Source organism: Triturus cristatus, chromosome 12 (assembly GCF_964204655.1).
Source record: "Triturus cristatus chromosome 12, aTriCri1.1, whole genome shotgun sequence".
Taxonomy (NCBI): Eukaryota; Metazoa; Chordata; class Amphibia; order Caudata; family Salamandridae; genus Triturus; species Triturus cristatus.
Window position 1 is genome coordinate 74,037,767 of NC_140595.1, and position 21,518 is coordinate 74,059,284.

The following is a 21,518-nucleotide window of genomic DNA, read 5'->3' on the forward strand; positions in this document are numbered from 1 at the left end:
TAGCTAATAATGTGGTATCTATTTATTTCAGCTTGAAGGTGAAATAAAGGTTTTGACAACGATGATGGTTGACCCCAATGCAAAGATCAAGAAAGGTGGAGGAAAATATCTTTCGCATAAAAGAGGTGAAATTCTAGAAGTTGTCGAGAGGACAAGTCTGGAAAAACTGCTGTGCCGCAACACCAAAGGGAAATGTAGGTGACATTTTAATTTTAATCAACTGAGTCAAAATCTAAATGAATTAAATACAACAGAAACATAGACTACCCAACTCTTTTTACTCGTTTATCAATACTCACTTGTATTATGTGTATTATTTTCTGATGACAGGCCAAATAGTGTAATAAGAATGACAGTTTTCATGAAGAAAGTTTGAAAAGAACTGTACAATGCCAACATTTGCTTTCTAATTTGAATAAAAACAATAAAGAGATTTAAAAAAGGAAACACAGGCAACAAGGCTTAACAAACCAGGTTTCATCATTACTGTCTTCTAGTTGCTTTTCACAGGAAACACATATACAACACTTATTAATTCAATATCCAACTAATGACCAACTTTATCAACTTTCTACCCATTCATACCATACCAACTCATACTTTACCAAGGTCCTAACCCTTCATCAAGCAAATACAGGAAATATGAACTTTAACAAATTTCTACCCACTCATACCAAATCTACTCATGTTTTACCAAGGTCCTACCCTTTCTTCAATCCAATATGAGAATGATCAACTTTACTAAATTTCAAAACTTTTTGTGTGTGGCTACAGCCATTTTCTTTGTCTCTCCAGCTTTTAGTATTATACAAGACTATCAAAGACTTGCAGAGGATAAAATCTGTGGATGAATGGAGCACCTTTGAGGTGTACTTGAGAGTGGTGGGACAAGATACTGCTTGTGATACCTAATGCATCAACCACCTCTTTGTTTTAGGAGAACTCTGTAATTACTGTTTGTAATTCCACTTATACTTACCTCCCAAGGTAATAATAGTAATGATATAGATTCCTGAAAATGTAGCTCCAGACAACTAAAAAATTGGTGCAATACACATATTTGAGCATCACGTAAAATTCATCTGGTATCAATCCAAGATAATCCAACTATCTTCGAATTGTTGTAGAACAAATATTTGTGAACAAGGCCCTTTACTTACATGCATATTAATTTATTTTTCATATAACCCAACTCACCAATTGGACACCAACAGGGTGTATCCTTTCTGGCAGTGATGGCCAGAATATTTAGGTAGCATTAATTGCACAGGAGTCAGTGTGTTGTGACATTGGGTAGAATGGAGCCTGAATGATCAGAGTTGGGGGTAGAGCAAAAGTACTTACAGAATAAGATTGTTTTTAACTTTTTACCTAGTATCATGCCAGGCCTCACCCCAACAATGGTTGAGTTGAGCTTTTGGTATGCAGAAAAAGGGATGGTGGTATGAAGGTCATCTCCAGACTCATGTTCTTCTATTGTGAAAGTCACAATTGAAACAAATAGAAGTTGCACAGTCAACATAAGGTGAGCAAATGTAGCAAGGGTTCAACAAATTACAATACAGAATTATACATTATTACCTGCCACTACCTAGCACTATCCCCTGAATGAATAATAATTTGACCTACTCTGACCTAATGTCATAGTACGTGGCAGTATAAATCTAGTTACACAAAACAATGGAAGTCTCATAAATCAATAGTCTACGGTAACATGAACAGGAAAGACTTAAAAGTAACAAAAGACTTCATCCGTGGTTCTTCTAGAACAACATCTTGTCACAAAGCATCAATCTGTATTTTGCTGCGGGTGGTGTCAGAAGGAGAAATGGAAACATGGCAACATTGAAAACAAGGATGGTGTCAGGGCCTGGTTTTGGACCAAGTTTACAAATCATAGAAAAATACAGTTCTATAAAGTGAGGTGCTTTTGTATCTGTGCAGAAAGGTTCATAGAGTTAAGTACACATTTTATTAAATCAAAATCATCTTAATCACATCCATGAGAGAAACAAGTAAAGGAAAGGGATTCATACTTACTGACAAGAGGCAACTGTGCAGTGATGGTGTCGGACTGATTTGAGCACTGCAGATATCCAGTGTGAGATGTCTTCATAATACTGGTCCCTTCCCATTGTGCCATGGAAGGACACTACATTGTAGAGGCATAACTCCTTTCTGAGCCAGTGTGGTTGTTAGACCATACAAAACACTATACTCTGAGGACCCAACACAGGAAGAACAGAGCACCTCGAAGCATCACACTAAGCGCTTCACTGTGCGGTATTAGACCATAGAGAACACTGCACTGTGATTTATCATACCAGCTAAGCACTTCACAGTGAAGGTATTCCACCATAGAAACACATTTAGTGTGATGTTTCACATCATAGACACCACTGCAGTGCAAAGATGTTACTCCAAGTAGGCAAGATCTATACCATGGCCGATTGCATCCAGCTGAGCACTTCACTGTGAGAGGATCACATCAAACTGAGCCCTGCCCAGCAAGGTTAGCATCACACTGAGCTAAGCTCCTCACTGTGGAGGCATCACACCAATCTAAAATCTTCACTGTGAATGTACCACACAATGCTGATCACCTCACTGTGAAGGCCTCTCACCAAGCACAGAACTACATTACAAGGTTTTCGCACCCTTCCTAGAGTCTGACACACCTCTAGTACACTTTATAAGTAAGATCCATATGGTAGTCCCGTCTCTTTTCTAACCACAGTGGTGATGCCCCTCCTCACCCCTCGAACAAAATACAAGCATTGGCAAACCCAGTGGGTATGGGTTTAATGTGTTATCGCATTAAACATAAGTACATTAAACCCAACATGAGTGTACAGGGAGGGCTTTTTGTAGGAAACTGGTCACAACTGCAGTTCAATGCAAGCACTTGAGTGGAGGGGGAAGGATACGCCCAAACAGCCAATAATATTAGGTGAGAGATAAATACTTTATCCACTAGGCTGAAACAAAAAACTGATTGACAATGTCTCAAGCCAATGGGTGAAAAAGTCTGGCTAAAAAAAGTCAGTGGTTCAAAGGCGCGAATGCAAACAACATTACTATAATACATTATTATAAAGAATAGGTCCATATGACAGGTCTGCAGTCAAAACCCCACCCTAAAAAATATGATCAAGTACACCGCTCACTTATTGAGGTTTGCGCTTCGGAGGAATACAGGAAACACACACACACATGCCTGTGAACACATACATACAGGTGATCCATGCAGTCATTCAAACACATACCAAACGTGGTCCATAGGTTCAGACTGTGTAGCCACTTAAGAGGCTTCTACTTGGCAGTTCAACCAAGATACGTTTATCTAATGTCTAATATTTTCTCTTGTAGATGGTTATGTCCCCCGGCTCTATCTGCTGCAGGTGTAAGTATATTTTAAATAGTATATTAATTTTACGCTTTTGCTCTACGTACTGTCATAGACTTGAGCTTCACTGAATGAAGGCTGTGACATAAGACACAACAATGCACATCTTCCTTGATGAATGTCATGCAGAACTATCTCCTTGAAAATGTATGCAACTAAAATGTCTCATTGCCTCATCATTCTGAGTTGATCAATGCAAAAGTTAAATTTCACCTACATGAGGCCTGAATTATAGTTCGACAGATGGGATTCACTCTATCAGTGCGACAAAGTGAAGTACTCCTTCGCCCTGAAGGAGTGCTCAACCAATTAATTTAGAGGTGTCCACCGGCCAGAGATGTCTCACTGGCATCTCTTACATTGGCAGGAATCTCCGTCATGGTGGTTCCTGTCAATCCATTGAGAGTTTGATGAACGGCTCCGTTAACATGATGGAGCAGTTTGGCAAACTCTCAATGGTTTTTTTTTCTCCCAAAAACCATATCTCAAAGCGGGATTTTGTTTTGAAAACATTTTTTAAAAAAGGAAGCACATTCTCGCCATGGGAGGGGGCCATTTTGGAGGTATCACTGACGCTTAGTACCAGATTTTACCAGGCGGTGACGGATGGTGAAAACTTGTCATTTGTTCACCAACTCTAAGTAGGGTGGGCGTACAAAACCTCTCGCGGTTCTTGCTCCGTTGGACTGTCAGAGGTGTATGTCAGTGACAGAGACAGAGTAGCCTCCGCCATCGACATACTGATGGTCCTCCCAACCCAAAATGGGGATGGCGGAACTTCAGTTTGGCGCAGAGGGTACTCTGTTGCCTGTGAGATGCAGTACCCTTTCCACCAAGCTCTAAATCATGCCCAAGGGTCTTTGCATGGCAGAGTTTGCAGTACCATTAAAAGGAGATCCAGTGATGCCTAGATGCATCGGGCATGATTTGTATTCTGTTGCAAAGTTTGTTTTACATTTGAAACATCATATGAATATGTGTGGTGTTGACAGGTGGAAAAAGGCTCTTGGCTCATGTAACATTTTTTGCAAGGTACCCGAAGCATTTTTGGGCACAATGAAAGCCATATGCTCATTTGTACACTCTTTTGGAGAAGATAATAACGACCAGGTAGAGTTTGGTGGTAAGTGCATGAATAAATGAACACACTTGAATGACCACTATTAATGTTCATCACCAATGTGCAGAAATGCTAAAAAACACATGCAGACAGCCTTGCACCATATATTTATTTATTTATAGAGTTTTATATGGCGCACGGGTGTCTGCGTTGGTTCCTAAAAGTGCACCACAGACCGCAGGGATCTTAGTAGAAATGACGCTGTTCTGTTCTCTCCCGTTCACGCAGTGCAGCACAGCAACTTGCATAATTTCATTTTTAAAGTTGGGAAAAAAATTGTGTACTCTAGATAGGAAAGAGAAACACACAGATGTCTGCAAAGCACAAAGTATGGAACCGTTTTTTAACCCCTGGTCACAATTTGACTCTCACGACGCTGCCTCTGCGGGTCATACATTGAGCAACATTGAGTTGTGTAATAATACTTATTACACAAAATTATGAAATACCATAAAAATGAAGTAAGTAGCAGTATCCAAAAGTAGTTGTTTAAAGCTGCCCTATAAGGGTGGATTTTGACAGGATATTTTTGTACATATGAGCAGCACGTGAAAACATAGATTGCAAAAACGTATACTACAAATATTAAACTATACCTAATGCCCCTAACAAACAAGTGCCATCAATTATGTCCAGACTAGAATCCAGATATTAAAATACCATGAACAAATATATATTGTTACTGAATTTGCCCAGAATTAAGAATGATGAACATGTCAAAATGTTTGTACCAAATATTTAAGAAATATTGGGATTTTAGCATCTTTAATTTAGAGTCTATGGACCAGATGTATCAAAAAAAGTTTTGCGGTTCCCTAAGTGCGAATCTTTGCGATTAGCAATTAGGGAATCGCAAAATGGCATGCATGAAAGTGTGTAGTACACTTTCTGTGATTCCTATGGGGTCGCAAATGACCTATCTTATGAATATTAATGAAGTAGGTCGCAATTTGCGACCCCCTAGGAATCGCTAAAATCACAGGGATGGTGGCCTGCCGGAGTCAGCAGACCACCATGTCCTTGATTGCCTTTAAATAAAGCAATCATTTTTTTAAATGCAGACCATTTTCCTTAAATGAAAACGGGTTGCCTTTAAAAAAGAAAAATTAAAGGTTTTCATTTTTTAAGAGCAGGCAGTGGTCCTTGGGACCACTGCCTGCTCTTACAAAATGCATTTACAAACATTCACATTCGAGAATGTGGTATCACCTACTTGAAGTAGGTGGTAATATGTGAATGTTTTGTGACCACATTTATGGTCGCAAAACATTCATACATACTAATGCAATTCGGTATTAGGAAGGGTCACCCTAAACACGTCCCTTCCTAATACCGAATCGCAAACCCAAATTGCGATTCGGTAACAGGTTACTGAATCGCAATTTGGGTTTACTACATGTGAAAAGCCTTTTTTGCGTTCCGTTTGCGAACTCAAACAGGCTTGATACATCTGCCCCATAGTTTCTTTTATGTTTCTATTTTCATAAGAACTATAGCTTTCTGCCATTTAACACATTAGGCAATTGTGTAAAGCACTGCTCTTCAGAGAGAAGTTTAATAAAATGAATGGAGAAATACTAACAGAGCTTTGGGTTTTTACTGTTATTTCAGGGAAAAAGACGTCTACGACTATGTTGACATGTCAGGTAAGAACGGCCTCTAAAATAAGGATTGTAATTCCTAGTAAATTTCTGTATATTCATTTTTCCAATATATTTGGTTGCAATACAGGTCTTTTTGTATAGTCCTCATGGTTTGCCAGAATTACCAAAAGCCTGGTCTAACCCAGCAGTGCAACAAATGAGCAATTCATGGTAACGTCAAAGAGGAGCCCTGTCAAGATTAGGTATTGCTTGACAAATCAATTAGGTCAACCTCACTTGCAAGTGGACCTCATCGAAATGAGTCCTCTAAAATGGGGGGGTGGTTGCCCTCTGCGCATATGAAGCGTCGGCCTGGGGATCATGTGGACGCAATGCTATTGTTGATAACAGCACTGAAATAATGCCGAATCCTACTTCTCAAGTGTGAGACATTGGCAAAGACATTTTGGGGTTAAGCAATACCCTAATCAGACATTGAATTGCTCAAGTCCTGTTATCTCATGCTCCCAAAACAATCTTGATGTTCGTGCATGTTGTCATTGCTTTATGCGCTATTGCAGCAGTCGTATTATGCTTAATTTCCCTGATGAGCCTACCAAGCCCTGTTGCTTTGCGTTAGGTCTGGGACACCTTTTCAGTTTGCATTGTTGGAAGAATATTGGATGTAGTTTGTCCCATTTGGGATATGTTATATGAGGGGCTTTAGGTCCAATAAGATGCTTTAAAGAGGGTGCATCATACATCACTTCAGGAGAGCATGAGGTGTTACCTAAATCATGAAAATAGACATAGACTTGAATACCCATTTTCCGAGTTATTTATCTGGCCATCTGCATCTTGCGGCTGCGTTGAAGGGAAGAGTCAGGTTTGTAGTGCTTTCAAGGGTCTGAGGGTTTGTTGATTTTTCTTATTCATGATCAAGTTCCATAGTTCTGCCATTTGGACATAGAACGAGGATCCACCAGTTCACAATGTTTTTGTGGTTGGGATATTCAGTCTAGAAGATGGTGTCTTGTTCGGTGATAAGGGTGGATTTTTTTCTTGAAGGATGAGTGGTCTAATCTGATGGATTGACCATGAGTAATGCACTTAGCCTTGACGGTGATGTGTCTGGCCACAGGCAGCCAGTGTAAGTATTGGGTGCCTGGCATTATGTGGCAGCTGTATTATGAACACTCCACAATTTATGAAGCATCAACAAAGTTGTTCCTGGCATAGTCCGCTGGCATTGGCATGATTGAAAGGTGCTAATGCAATGGGGTTTTAACTTTTTTAGAGAGTATAAGGTGTACGATATAGTAAGATTCACCCTATGCATCCCTACATCTAGAACCTTTATTTGGAGACTTGATTAAAATGAGGCAAAAGGTAAAATAAGGTTTTTAATTTGAGATGTGCTCTAGAATCCAGTGATCAGCTACTTGCGAGCGTTGTCCAGTGGTACAGGAGTCAAGAACCAAGGGACTTTTGAGTCTAGGTATCATTTGCACGTCATTGGTGTAGGTGTAGAAATTAAGAAAAAATGAGCATTTATTAAGGACAGAACTTGTCTTTCAATAGAAGTGGAAATCTGTGAGAATTAGGGAATGCCAGCAGTGGATTTGAATGCCATGAAGAAAGGATGAACTAAAATGATGAGCGACGTAAGAGGTGATCCATTTTGTAATAATTCCTTAAGCCCAATACGTCCTCAAGCCTCTGACCGAGCATACGGTGATGAACCACATCGAAAGCAGATTAGGGGTCAAGTAGAAGGAGTATGACTACTCTATGAGAGTCTACAGCAGTTTCAATATCATCTCTGATGCCTGTCAATGCATTATGGCCAGAATGGAATTCTGTTTGATAGTGCAGGATAATTTATTCAAAGAATGCAGATATTTAAGAGTGAGTTGATCTTTCAGTGTCTTCGCCTGGAATGTGGCCATTAATTTCCAGTTGAGGATTAGAAGGATCCGTTGGACAAAAGCAATTATATTTTGGAATGGGTTTATGTAAAACATTTTGATTGTAATTAGAGAGGTCTAGTCTTTTGAGAGTGGTCGATGCTGTAGTTTGCTGGACTGGCAAAAGGAGGTGACCTTGGATGTATGTGCTGGACATGGGTTGGCCAGTGATCTCTAGGCTCTTGTGGTGTTGGTGAATAGTCCTTGGAAAAGGAATGAGTTGGAGAGAAGTAGCTTCTTTTTGACCTGTTCGTTCTGTTAGAAATGGGAATGATAAGAACAGATTTTTCTCCATTGTTCTCCATTTATTGTTCCAGGTCATTGGCTTTGTAATAAAGTGTCATGGCCAGAGTGTTTCAAAATACATGGGAAGTATTACTTTTTTTAGTCAGTGCATTGAGGGATGTGGAACTGATTAATAGTTTTATGTAATCTGATTCATAGGCAAGTTGCTTCTGAGACACACAAGAGCCATAACATTCTTCTCCCTTTTTGAGAATGGCTTTATACGTTATGGATTGGTGTAGAAAGCAAATCTGTTTTTGCTATGGTATTTGTTCCAGAGATTCTCTGCAGTCTTTCAATTTGGTTTTACTGATTGCAGTGGAGGGATCTACCAGCTGGGTTTTCTGAGAGGCCTAGGGGCTGCAAAGGATTTGAATAGAATAAGGTTAAGAACCGTTGTCATACTGAGGTAGAATTATCAACTTTTATTGTTGGCTGGCGATTAAGGAATTAAGAGGAAACTGAGGTACCAGTTTGTGTACGGGGTCTACGTGCTAGGCCGTTTGCTTTGTAATTATGCTAGTTTTCAGTGCTGATGGTATGGAAATGTTGATTAAGATCTCATGGTGGTCAGTCACAGTGATGAGATTTGACCTTGCTTAAGACAGACTAGACAGTCCCCCTTATCTTAAGGTAGTCTTTAGGCACTAAAAAAGTTTAATAAGGCCCTACCTTCCATAAGGGATTCATATAATGCATAGGACTTAGTTTAGTGTACAGTTGATCAGGTCAGCATCGATATGTCCTTTGCTGATCTGACAGAGATTGCCCGCTATACTTAGAGATCTCTGGTAGGTTGGCAGGTATATCGCCTTCAACTGAGCCAGCACAGTGGTCCTGATGATGGCACGGACGATTTGATCAGAGGTTGCCATGTTTCATGTGCCTTCTCAGCAAAGTCTTTTTGTTTTTGAAATGCAAACTCCCAAACTCTGTAGTTTATTATTAAAAAAAACAAAATGAAAGAGTTTTTTCCTAGTGCATTGAAGTCAATTCTTTCGGGTCCTGTTCCTGAGCACCAGATTTTCCCTAGCAGCCCTGAGCAGAAATAATGTATGACAGAATGTCTGCTTAAATAGGCTGGACATTCTGTTGTACATTCACGAACAGCCCAGTGGTGGATGAGCTTTCGGTCCAATATGACTGATGGAGTCATTATAGGTACTGCCGGTACCTGATACTTCCTCTGATTTGGACTAGGGCAGAGAGAGAGACGCACATTGGTGGACGGCTCATCTGCCACCATTTGGCACATTCCCAACATCTGCCAAATTCTAAATCAATCCCATTCCATACAAATGACCAGAGATGGTCTCTGAGCTGTAGTGGACTCCTCAATCGCAGATCAAAACATGTACCAGAGTCTAGACTACCTCAATCGTAAGAGATCAGAATAAAAACAATATAGAAAAACAAATTCCCATCACCACATAGAACTTTATGTTTTACACAAATTAAGGATACAAAGAGCTGTGGCTATGGATGGCTCCATACTTTTTCTCCTAGCAATGAACCAGAATGTCTAGAAATATGTTACATTGGTCATGCCTTCAAATATTGTTACGTCGACTAGTCCTCAGGATCGGATTGATGATTGAGGGGTCCACCTCTTGATCTAACCAAGCCTATTTGCCGTAATGGCACAGGTCAGCGGAAGGATCAAGTGGGGGAAGGAAAGCAAGGGAACTCAAGGGAGGGAGATCTGAAAAGAGAAAGAACAGAACATACACTGGTAAGGATCGCTTTAAACCCACATAGTAAACAGACACCTGTATTCTCGAACTGACAGATTCAATAAGCCCCTATACCTGTAAAGGAAAATAATCATCCATTCAAGATGGTGGCAGTAAACTATAGTGGATGGTTGGTTGGGAGGTTTTTTCTGTAGTAACGAGAAATAAACAATGATCAACCCCCACAGGCACGATCCTACTCTTGGTTAATTAAGCCCTGCAGCATGACTCAGCACCTACCCTCCTCTAGACTCCACCGTGCATCACAGGGGTAGAGCGTAGCCCTCTACCACTCGTAATAACCCCTGTTAAGATAGAGTCGAAGCAACACCATTAGACAAAACGGTAAATTGTTACGTCACATTTACTGTAAGCCCCCATCATACATTCGCCACACTTTTCCCCTCGTGTGCTACTGTCACCGGTAGCTGAACCATGTGTATAAAATTGCAATGTAGGCAGTGTAGACCACTTCGCAATGAGTTTTCCTGGGTATTCGGTATCCTGTCGAAGTAGACAGCACTAGGGTAACCAAGAGGCTCTCATGACCTATATCAGGCTATACGCCCCCCCCGCCAGCCGACAAAGCTGGCAGATCACATCCAGAGTGAGCCTCACTCTCCCCGCCTGCCGAACAATGCAGGCCGATTAAATCCACCAAGCCTTTAGTGTTAGAACCTCAAAAAGGGGTTCCCGCCAGCCTCTGCACGAGCGTCTGCTCCAAAACGGAGGTTGACACCCGAACAAGATTCACCTTTGGTGCAAGCACCCTTACCGTACCAACAGTACAGGAACTGGGACACGGATCGGACGTGATGTCTACTGCACAGATGAATTTCCGACATCGGAGTGAAGCGTACTTCCTGTTTTATGCTTCTAGGTCGCGTAGTCTCGCGAGCCGCGCTAGGCATCATGGGAGGTGTCGTTCTGGGCGGCGCGGCGAGCGATCGACACCGTGTCTCCGCCTGCGCCCGCCCAATGGTACATGACAGTACATCCCTCCCGCACTGTGAGCGCACCTAAGGGCCGGGCTTCAGCGGATGTGCGCAATGAAAGGCCGCCACCAACCGCGGAGCATGAATGCCCAACGCAGGTTCCCACGAATTCTCCTCAGGGCCGTAACCTTTACACGCCACCAAATACCATAATTTCCTGCGGTGGAATTTGGAGTCCAACACCCTCAGGACTTCGTATTCCAGTTCGCTTTCCACCAGAACCGGCTGAGGTGGCCCCCGGAGGAACGCTTTAGATGGTTTCAATAAGGAAACGTGAAATACTGGATGGATGCGCATATGCGCCGGCAGGTTCAGTTTCACCGCCACCGGACTGATCCGTTTCACGATCCGGTACGGCCCAATGTATCTGGGGTTAAACACGCTACGTTTTTGAAAGTGTATATTCCTTGCGGACAACCACACTTTGTCTCCAACACAATACAAAGGCCCCTGCCGCCGGTGTTTGTCCGCTGCGGCCTTATAGCGCTCTTTAACCGCTTGGAGATGTTCCTGTGCCTGAGTTAAAATCTCCCGTATATGGGCCACCCGTTTGGATACTTCCGGGAGGGCGTGATCCATCACAGGAGTAACGAGAGGGAGAAACCGCGGATGGTGGCCATAGTTGCAATAGACAGGGGAAGCGTCAGTAGAACTGTGCTTGGCATTGTTATAGGCTATCTCCGCCAACCATAACTGCTCCACCCAATTCTTCAAACTAACGTCCACATAACATCGGAGATATTGCTTCAGAGATTGATTCAGACGCTCCGTCTGACCGTCAGTTTGTGGGTGGAAGCTGGTGGACAGAGCCGTGCTGATATGCAGGGCGGAGCACCATTTCTTCCAAAATTGCGCAGTAAATTGCGACCCCCTGTCTGATACAATCACACTGGGCAGTCCGTGCAACCATACCACGTTCACCAACAGCAAGCCTGCCAAATGGCCAGCCGTAGGCACCTGTTTACAGGCAATAAAGTGCCCCATCTTTGTCAAAAAGTCGATAACCACCATTATGGTCGTACACCCCTGATCCAAGGGTAACCCGACTATAAAATCCACGGAAATGTGGTCCCAGGGCTTCGTAGGTGTGGGAAGAGGTTGCAGCAACCCCTGCGGGCGTCTACGGTCTGTTTCATAGCAGCACACGTGGCACAGGAGGACACCCAATTCAGCACATCCACTCTTACCGAGGGCCACCAAAACTGTCGCAAGATGTGGTCTCGGGTCTTGTCCACCCCAAGGTGTCCAGCACTGGGGGAAGCGTGACACCACAGGAATACTTGTTTCCTCAAGCGTACTGAGGGAATTAACAGACGGTTGTTCCGTATGGGGAACCCCCCATGGAGACGCCATTCAGGATGATAGTGAAGCCAGGTCTTCCATTTGGCTGAAGCCACCCCTCTTTGGACACCGAGAAGGAAGGTGTCAGGTTGTATGGCTCCTATCACCTGCCACTTGGCAATGATACGATCCATAGGAGCCCCCTCCAGTTTCACGGGGGACGTTTGCCGCGTGAGAGCATCCGCCTTCCGGTTATCCGCCCCTGGTCGGTAGGTGATGACAAAATGGAAGCCGGCGAAAAACAACATCCAACGTAGCTGTCGGGGAGTCAGATGTCTAGCTGCGGTCATGAACTGTAAGTTCCGGTGGTCGGTGTAGACCGTCACCACGTGTCTGGCTCCCATAAGGAAATGTCTCCATTCCCCGAAGGCCACCTTAATTGCCAGAAGCTCCTTTTCGGCTATTGGATAATTCCTCTCCGCAGCGTTAAGCTTCTTGGACATGTAAGCCACCGGGTGAAGCTGCCCTGTGGTGGAATGTCTCTGTGACAAAACGGCACCCACAGCGTTGTCTGAGGTGTCAGCCTCCACCACGTATGGCTTGTCAGGGTCTGGGTGCGAGAGGATGGGAGCGGTAACGAAGGCCGTTTTTAACGCCTCGAAAGCTCTGTGTGCAGCCTCGTCCCAAATAAACCGCTGAGATTTTCTCAACAACTGAGTAAGAGGGGCCACCAGTTTGGAGAATTGATGGATAAACCTCCGATAAAAGTTGGCAAAGCCTATGAAACATTGCACGTCACGGACATTACGAGGAGGTGGCCAATCCTTCACCGCTGTGACCTTACGTTCAGCCATCTCCTGGCCGGAGGGACTCAGAATAACCCCCAGGAACTCCACCGTTCGGACGTGAAAATCGCACTTGCTCAGCTTACAGAAGAGGTTGTGCTCCTGCAAGATTCCGAGCACTGTCTTCACGTGTTGGACGTGCGATACTTCATCCGTGGAATACACCAGAATGTCATCTATATAAACCACAACATAGTGGTCCAGGATGTGCCGCAGAACGTCATTGAGGAAATATTGGAATGCCGCCGGGGCGTTACACAGCCCGAACGGCATCACCAAATATTCAAATAGGCCGTAGCGGGTTTTAAAGGCGGTCTTCCACTCATCCCCATGTCGCATGCGGACCAAGTGATACGCCCCCTTTAGGTCCAGCTTGGTGTATATAGTCGCCTTTTTAACCTGGTCCAACAATACGCTTATTAGGGGCAGTGGATACCGATTTTTTACGTTGATAGCATTCAAAGCCCTGTAGTCCACACAGGCCCGCAAGTCGCCATTGGCCTTCGGGATGAAGAAGAGAGGGGAAGCGGCCGGGGATTTGGATGGGCGAATGAAGCCCAAGTCCAAGAGTTTGTCCAAATATTCTCGTAGATATTGCGTTTCAGGTTCTGTCAGAGCATAAATACGACCGGTAGGAACCACCGCCCCAGGAACCAGGTCTATCTTACAATCGTATTGTCTGTGGTGGCAACTCCTCTGCCTGGGCTTCACCAAACACGAGTTGGTACTGCTGATAGACCTCGGGTAGCTGGACGTCCTTTTCTGCGGCAGTGGCAATCATGGAACCCTGGGCCAAGGCTAGTGCCGGTTCCTCCGGAATATCGTGGCAATGTTTCAAGCAATACAAGGATGACATGTGTACTGTTTTGGCCGCCCAATCGATCACCGGGTTGTGTCGCTGCAACCAGGGCAACCCAAATATAATCCCATATTGTGGGGCTTGTATGACACTAAAGATCACCTGTTCTTTATGGGAGTCCCCATAGAAGACCTCTAGGCTTTCTGTGTTAAACCCCACTGGACCCGTACTCAATTGTCTGCCGTCCACGGCATATACTACCTCTGGTGTATCCTTGGGCACTAAACGAATACCTGTCCTTTGTGCCACCCCTATGTCCATGAACATGCCCGTAGCCCCTGAGTCCACCATGGCGGACATCCGAATTCTCTCAGATGCTACAATCAACTCCACCTGAATCAATAAATGTCCCCTAGATACCGTCTCTCCTCCGGCCACAGAAGGGATAAACGCCGGACTCCAAGAAACCCCTTCATCTTTCTTCGAGCCTACTAGTTTTCCGAAGTCGCCTCTGCGCTCGCGGTAGCTAAGCGAGGGTTACGAAAACGGCTTGGCTTTGGTTTCACAGGACATTCCCTCACAAAGTGCCCTCTTTTGCCGCATTATAGACAAAGACCCTGCTTGCGGCGGGCCTCCTTTTCAGTGAAGGTCAACGCCGTTCTTACAGCCCCTATATCCATCGGTTCACTGGAAGACGAAGGGCCCATATGTATGGCTTTCTGTCTCTCCTGCGTGTGTGGGTATTTATCCTTCCGCCCTCCCTTCCTTTCGCTCAGCCAATGATCTAACCTGAGCACCAAATTGATCAAGTCCTCGCAGGAGGAAGGCTGTGGATCTATCTGGGCTATGACGTCTTTAAGGTCTTCCCGCAACCCCTGATGAAACAGGGCAGCCTGTTTGCTTTCTGGCCATTTGGTCTCGGCCACCAGCCGTTGAAAGGAATTCAGATAGACAACTAGTTCCTTATCACCCTGTCGTAGCTCAAGCAACTCTCTATCCGCGGTATAGGAGTCCGCTCTTCTATCGAACACCCTCAGGAATTCAGCCCTGAAGGCTTCCCAGTCGTGCAAAAGCGGATCGTCACGATGCACCAACGGCACTGCCCATTGAGCCGCGTCCCCCGCTAAATAAGAAATCAGAAGCGCCACCTTGGCCTGATTCGTGGGGAAGGACTTGGGCTTGCAGGAAAAGTGAAGCATCACTTGCGTGAGAAATACCTGCACAGTGTCAGAACACCCATGGTACCGTTCCGGGGAGGCTCAAGGGATCGATACAGGCATTTCCACCACTACAGATGCGGCCGGCCCTGCCACTGGGCCTATGGTAAATGGGTTTCTCTGAATACTATCCAACCTCGCTCTCAAATCAGCGGTCTCCTGTCGTGAGGCAGCTAATTCTCCCTGGATGGTAGCCAAGACGGCTATCACGTCTTCAAGAGTGGCCATGCTCAAAAACAACCCGACCGGGAGGACTGAATGTCGTGGGTCGGAAATTCTGTTATGTCGACTAGTCCTCAGGATCGGATTGATGATTGAGGGGTCCACCTCTTGATCTAACCAAGCCTATTTGCCGTAATGGCACAGGTCAGCGGAAGGATCAAGTGGGGGAAGGAAAGGAAGGGAACGCCAGGGAGGGAGATCTGAAAAGAGAAAGAACAGAACATACACTGGTAAGGATCGCTTTAAACCCACATAGTAAACAGACACCTGTATTCTCGACTGACAGATTCAATAAGCCCCTATACCTGTAAAGGAAAATAATCATCCATTCAAGATGGTGGCAGTAAACTATAGTGGATGGTTGGTTGGGATGTGGGTGAACTTTGCTTAGGTTGGGAGGTTTTTTCTGTAGTAACGAGAAATAAACAATGATCAACCCCCACAGGCACGATCCTACTCTTGGTTAATTAAGCCCTGCAGCATGACTCAGCACCTACCCTCCTCTAGACTCCACCGTGCATCACAGGGGTAGAGCGTAGCCCTCTACCACTCGTAATAACCCCTGTTAAGATAGAGTCGAAGCAACACCATTAGACAAAACGGTAAATTGTTACGTCACATTTACTGTAAGCCCCGATCATACATTCGCCACACTTTTCCCCTCGTGTGCTACTGTCACCGGTAGCTGAACCATGTGTATAAAATTGCAATGTAGGCAGTGTAGACCACTTCGCAATGAGTTTTCCTGGGTATTCGGTATCCTGTCGAAGTAGACAGTACTAGGGTAACCAAGAGGCTCTCGTGACCTATATCAGGCTATACGCCCCCCCCGCCGGCCGACAAAGCTGGCCGATCACATCCAGAGTGAGCCTCACTCTCCCCGCCTGCCGAACAATGCAGGCCGATTAAATCCACCAAGCCTTTAGTGTTAGAACCTCAAAAAGGGGTTCCCGCCAGCCTCCGCACGAGCGTCTGCTCCAAAACGGAGGTTGGCACCCGAACAAGATTCACCTTTGGTGCAAGCACCCTTACCGTACCAACAGTACAGGAACTGGGACACGGATCGGACGTGATGTCTACTGCACAGACGAATTTCCGACATCGGAGTGAAGCGTACTTCCTGTTTTATGCTTCTTGGTCGCGTAGTCTCGCGAGCCGCGCTAGGCATCATGGGAGGTGTAGTTCTGGGCGGCGCGGCGAGTGATCGACACCGTGTGTCCGCCTGCGCCCGCCCAATGGTACATGACAAATATATCCCTATAAAGACTTTTTCATGTAACTATGGAAGCAGAAACAATGTTTGCTCCTTTTTGCCTTCATCCTGGTCTGAAAATTGCATTAAGACATATTCTTTCTGAATGAGCATGGAATATTTATTTTCTGTTGCTCAGTGTAGAAAACATGTTGAATCTTAAAATATTTTTGCACTTTCTGGGAGAGATATACATGACAATCACATGCTATCCAATACCAGCAACGTCAAAGTAAGAATTCGTAGGTGTATCAAATTTTAAACTCCATCCAACATGAAGGAAGCTCAAGCCTGCGTACTGCGTAATATGCTGTTGGTCCCTGTACATGGACACAGAACATCAGACTGCTTGAATTTTTTTCCTTGCGGTCAATCATATCTGTTAGCCTTGGTTGTCAACGGGAAAACATAACATCACTGCCCAACAAGCTGGATAGTACCCTTTCACTGTTGCCAAGTCCCGCTTTGCGACTTCCAATATAGGGGAAGAACCTGGCTCCTCAGAAACAAGTACTCTTTCAGCAGCATAGTGGTAGACTTATGCCCATGTGTTGTGAATATGCCTCATTTTTGCAGCTTTGTAAAAGATTTTAAAGAAAGTAAAGTGGAACCTAAAAGCAAGAAATGAGAAAAAAAGTATTTGTATAAATGTTTACATTATCAAATAGTGATGAGAATGTGTTTTCTTTCTGGCAGATATTCAAAGGATTGTCAAATGTAACCCGTGATCCATTACAGCACTATGGAGTCTTGCTTGGAAAAGAAACATTATCCTCATCTGGTCTAACAATTGCTATTTGCCTCAATTGGTGCTGAATCCACCAATGAAATACAAAGCACGTAGCCTTGCAGATGTTAAGAGGCAGAAAGTAGGCACTACGCCGAAGTGTGGAACTGCTTCCTATCAAAGAAAGACCAGACCTTAACAAACATGATATTTGTCTACGAGTCTCAAAATATGGGTGCCCATTGTTGGGAGGATAAACTCCAAAAATAGAGAATACTCATGTCAATATCACACTATGGCTCAGTTAATCTAGGTTGATGTTAGATACTGGAAGAGGAATGTCTTTGGTATTCCATTCTAGAAATCAACTCCGAACTAACCTGCATTCAAGGAATTTGTCTGAGTCTTTTTATGAAATCTGTCTGCCTGAGCTTTCAAAAAATCAAGACAATATGAGGAGAAGGATTTCTGCTGTGAGATCACTCCACCCAAGAATAACTAAGAAGGAGACTCCTGAAGAAGACTCGCTGGCATTGAATGTGCAATGAGCCGAAACGCGGGTGTGTCAGTGCTCTACAGAAACAAAATGTACTCTCTTATTTGCCATGTCAGTTCAGGACTAAGCCATGCATTTATTAGGATGAGAAGACTCACTGTAAACACATGTCGCAAATTGTCCAGGTTGTGGGGACAGAATAAGGTGTTGAAGTATTTGCTAAACTAACCCACTTACTTTCTCCAGCAGTTATGTTTAAATACATGAAAACATGTAATGGATATGTAGGTTCATACTGTGCTAGCCCGGCAATGAAGTGATATGTAGATAGAGCGAAAATTAATTTATAAGACTACTGTAATGTTAACACAATAGTCTAAATTTCAAACTCATTCTTTTCTTTAAAAAAATAATACATCCTGATAACTGTTCCAGGATGGCACATTCAAAGACACACGTTACCTTTGCCTTTTCTTTTGACCCCATAGGGATGCTTATTGTGCAAAGCAGAGATGATCTAATTTTTTTAACATTTGCCACAATTCCTATCAAGGCATACCTAGTGTCAAAGTTGAGGTTGGCTTCTTTTATAATTTTATAATGTGTGCGGTTTTCTGGATGAGATGTGGTAACAAGATTGTCTCCGTCACATCAACATGTGAAGTCACAGTGATGAGTCACAGTAAAAGTCATACATTTGTAAGGTAAATTTACTATTTTGCTGATTTATGACTTTCTTCAGTTCTCAAACATTTCCCAGATTACTTCTTCAATCTAAGCCAGTTGCAGTTTTTGAGGGGTAGTCCAGGAAAAGTTTGCAAATGTTATTTCCTCAAGTGAAAATACACATGGATATGTTCGCAAAGGAAGAAAAATAAAGATAGATACAAATGTACTTACTAACAATTTTTCTTTTTTTTTCTCTTCCTCTGGAAATGTCTTTTTCCTTGTAGAGAAGCCATTTCCCTTCTACTCAAACCAATGTTTGTGGTGTGGCCTTTCCCTTCCAACCCAGGAAATAGATTTACATATGCCCTTGTCAGAAGTAAATCTCCTACTGTTTTCTGGTCAGAGCAGGCTCACAGAGCAGTTTTTGAAAACCCACAAACATGTACAATTGTGTACATGTTAAGGACTGGAATGCCATTTCATAGAGAAGTCGCAAGAAGCAAGAAATCCTTGCGTATTTATGGATCAAAACCATTGCAAGGCGGGTTTGGTTTGTAAGTGAGGTGGAATCACCCTTGAAGGGACTGGTCAAAGCTCCTTGCTGGCTTGAAGAAGACAATGCTATTATCTGGAAACAGTCCAGGTGCAAAGATTTTCATACTCTGAGGCAGAATGATACTTTGCCACTTGAGCAAAAGGGTCATTTTTTTAGGCCATTTCCTATGACTGCCGCCATTTTGTATATGTACAGTGGTATTGTAAGGCTGATGCCTACTGTAGCCTTTTTGTAGATGGGGCTCTGGCAAGAAGACAATGGAGGGTCGGAGTGCAAGAACTCAATACCTCTACATGAGGAACAAAAAGCCTGGCTCCTCATTCTGATTGTCAAATGATGAAAGCAAAGTCTGCTAAAACGGGAATGTATAGAATAGAATACTTCCAATTTTTATTTCTAAAAATATTTTGAGTCGCCAAGACCACAAATTTAGTAGTTTAAAGCTAACTTCCTTCAAGAGGTCAGGATAATCAAAGTTTATTTGCAATATTCTTTTTTATGTATGAAGTGAAGTAGTTTATTCCTTATGATACATGACACACCACCACCCTGCCGGAATCCTCTTATAAATCCTGGTCTCTTCCACCATCAGATGAAATATTTCATATATTCCTAGAAGTGCAGAATAGATAAGAAATGTGTACTGTGAAAATAATCATGTTAAAAATCAGATTTTATTTGTTGCAAACACATCTTTTAAGCAGTTTAATGCAAAGTTGCCATCTGAATTTGTTGTTTAGAATGTGCAGTGACATTCAGAAAGGTCTCTTCTGGCCGTACAATGAATACACTTTCTTCCAAATCTATTAATCGTATCAAGTAATGATTGTGATTTTTCAAGAAAAGACCACAAGGAGCACATTTTATATGAATGGTAATATAAATTCTGTTTCACACTTAATATTTCAATACCAGTGGAGGACTAAGTCCCATGTCATCTATTTAACCTGATTGCTTCCTCTTGCATTCCTTAATACAACTCAGACGCTATTCAACAGGTGGTAAAGAATGAAGACTGATTCAACTATAGTAGTATGTATTGGAGCCAAAATATATCATACATATGAGGACGAAATAACCGTATGGTCTGAATAATGATGAAGAGCTGAATGTCCAGCTATAACAACATGTCATCAAATGAGGGAAGAAGGTTCGAAACTAAACAGGGTGAAAGCGAGAGACAACCATTGGGATATTGTAGGAGAAGGTATATACCAAATTTATAGCCATCTGCTGCTTCACTGTCTTCAATGCAGCTAAAAAATGTCCAATGTTCTAGGAAAACTTTTGTTCACCCTCCTGGGAAGCTGCAATCTCTAATTTAAGTTGGAAGAACCTTCATTTACCAAGAAGGCTTGTTGAACACATGCACACAGTGCTGGTGCGGGCACTTTTTTTCTATTTTTCCTTTTTTTTGCGTGTGCATCTCTGTATAAATACTTTAATGAAATGAAATTTTACGTCAGAATTTATTTATGATAAAATGACTGTTTATTACTAATAATTGTAATAAAAATTGCTGTAACTATTGAAATTCTCGATTCTGTGTGAAGGACAGACGGGGTTTTGCATATTTGATGTCATACTTTTCCCCATTGTATCAATGTTCTTAACAATTGTTGTGTATTGTTTTAAGTAACCGGACAATAAACATTTTTTATTCTACTGGTTTTTTATAGCACTTGCAGCCACATTTTTGCGATGTTGTGAATGACGTTCTTTACTAAACTGCAATTTCTCATTCTAGTAACCTGAGAGGGAGGATATGTAAAGCTCTCCTAACTTGGGTCCAATTCTTTTACCTTTGAGGTGCACATAGATGACCGCATTAGCCCCTCAATTTATCATACATAAATGAAAAGATATATTGTTGCTGTGTGATAACACATTTTAAGTTAATTTTACTCACGGGGAAAAATGTTACCCTCACGGAGGAGCAGGCACTGTGACATCACAAAGGAACTATTATAAATGTGTGTAGTAGAACAGTGATGTCCATTCCTTATTACAGGGGGCTAGTTAAGTAACCTCTGGACTGTAATAAGCTTATGAAGAGCAGGTCTTGGGCTATTGGAAATGTAATGAGTTCAATTTCTGACAGGCTGATGCCTCTAAAAGACCGCGTTGTAGGACCAATGTCACATGTCAGACTCCAAAGAGATGAATAACTCTGCCCTAGTCTTACTACCCCCTTCAGAGACACACAACGTTTGGAAATCTTGCTGTTTTCATGGTAAATATTTCCAATAGCAACAAATGATGGACGGAATGCTGAATGCTTCAAACATTATCCCCCAGTCAAGAGATCTTGGTTAAATCCATCGTTCTTTTGCCCACTATGCCACCCAGTTTGGACCCAGCCATA

The 21,518-nt window shown here is 43.1% G+C and overlaps 1 protein-coding gene across 1 annotated transcript in view; it reads left to right on the forward strand.

Annotated features, from left to right (window-relative positions):
* Nucleotides 1-20,818, forward strand: part of LOC146772573 (uncharacterized) — a 141,224-nt gene extending 120,406 nt beyond the window's left edge. The window contains exons 12-15 of the mRNA XM_085639555.1: nucleotides 32-194; nucleotides 3,370-3,403; nucleotides 6,138-6,172; nucleotides 17,402-20,818. Of these exons, the coding sequence (XP_085495681.1) occupies nucleotides 32-194; nucleotides 3,370-3,403; nucleotides 6,138-6,172; nucleotides 17,402-17,433 (264 nt within the window). The 3' untranslated portion in view covers nucleotides 17,434-20,818. The remainder of the gene's footprint in view (nucleotides 1-31; nucleotides 195-3,369; nucleotides 3,404-6,137; nucleotides 6,173-17,401) is intronic.
* The last annotated feature ends 700 nt before the right edge of the window (nucleotides 20,819-21,518 follow it).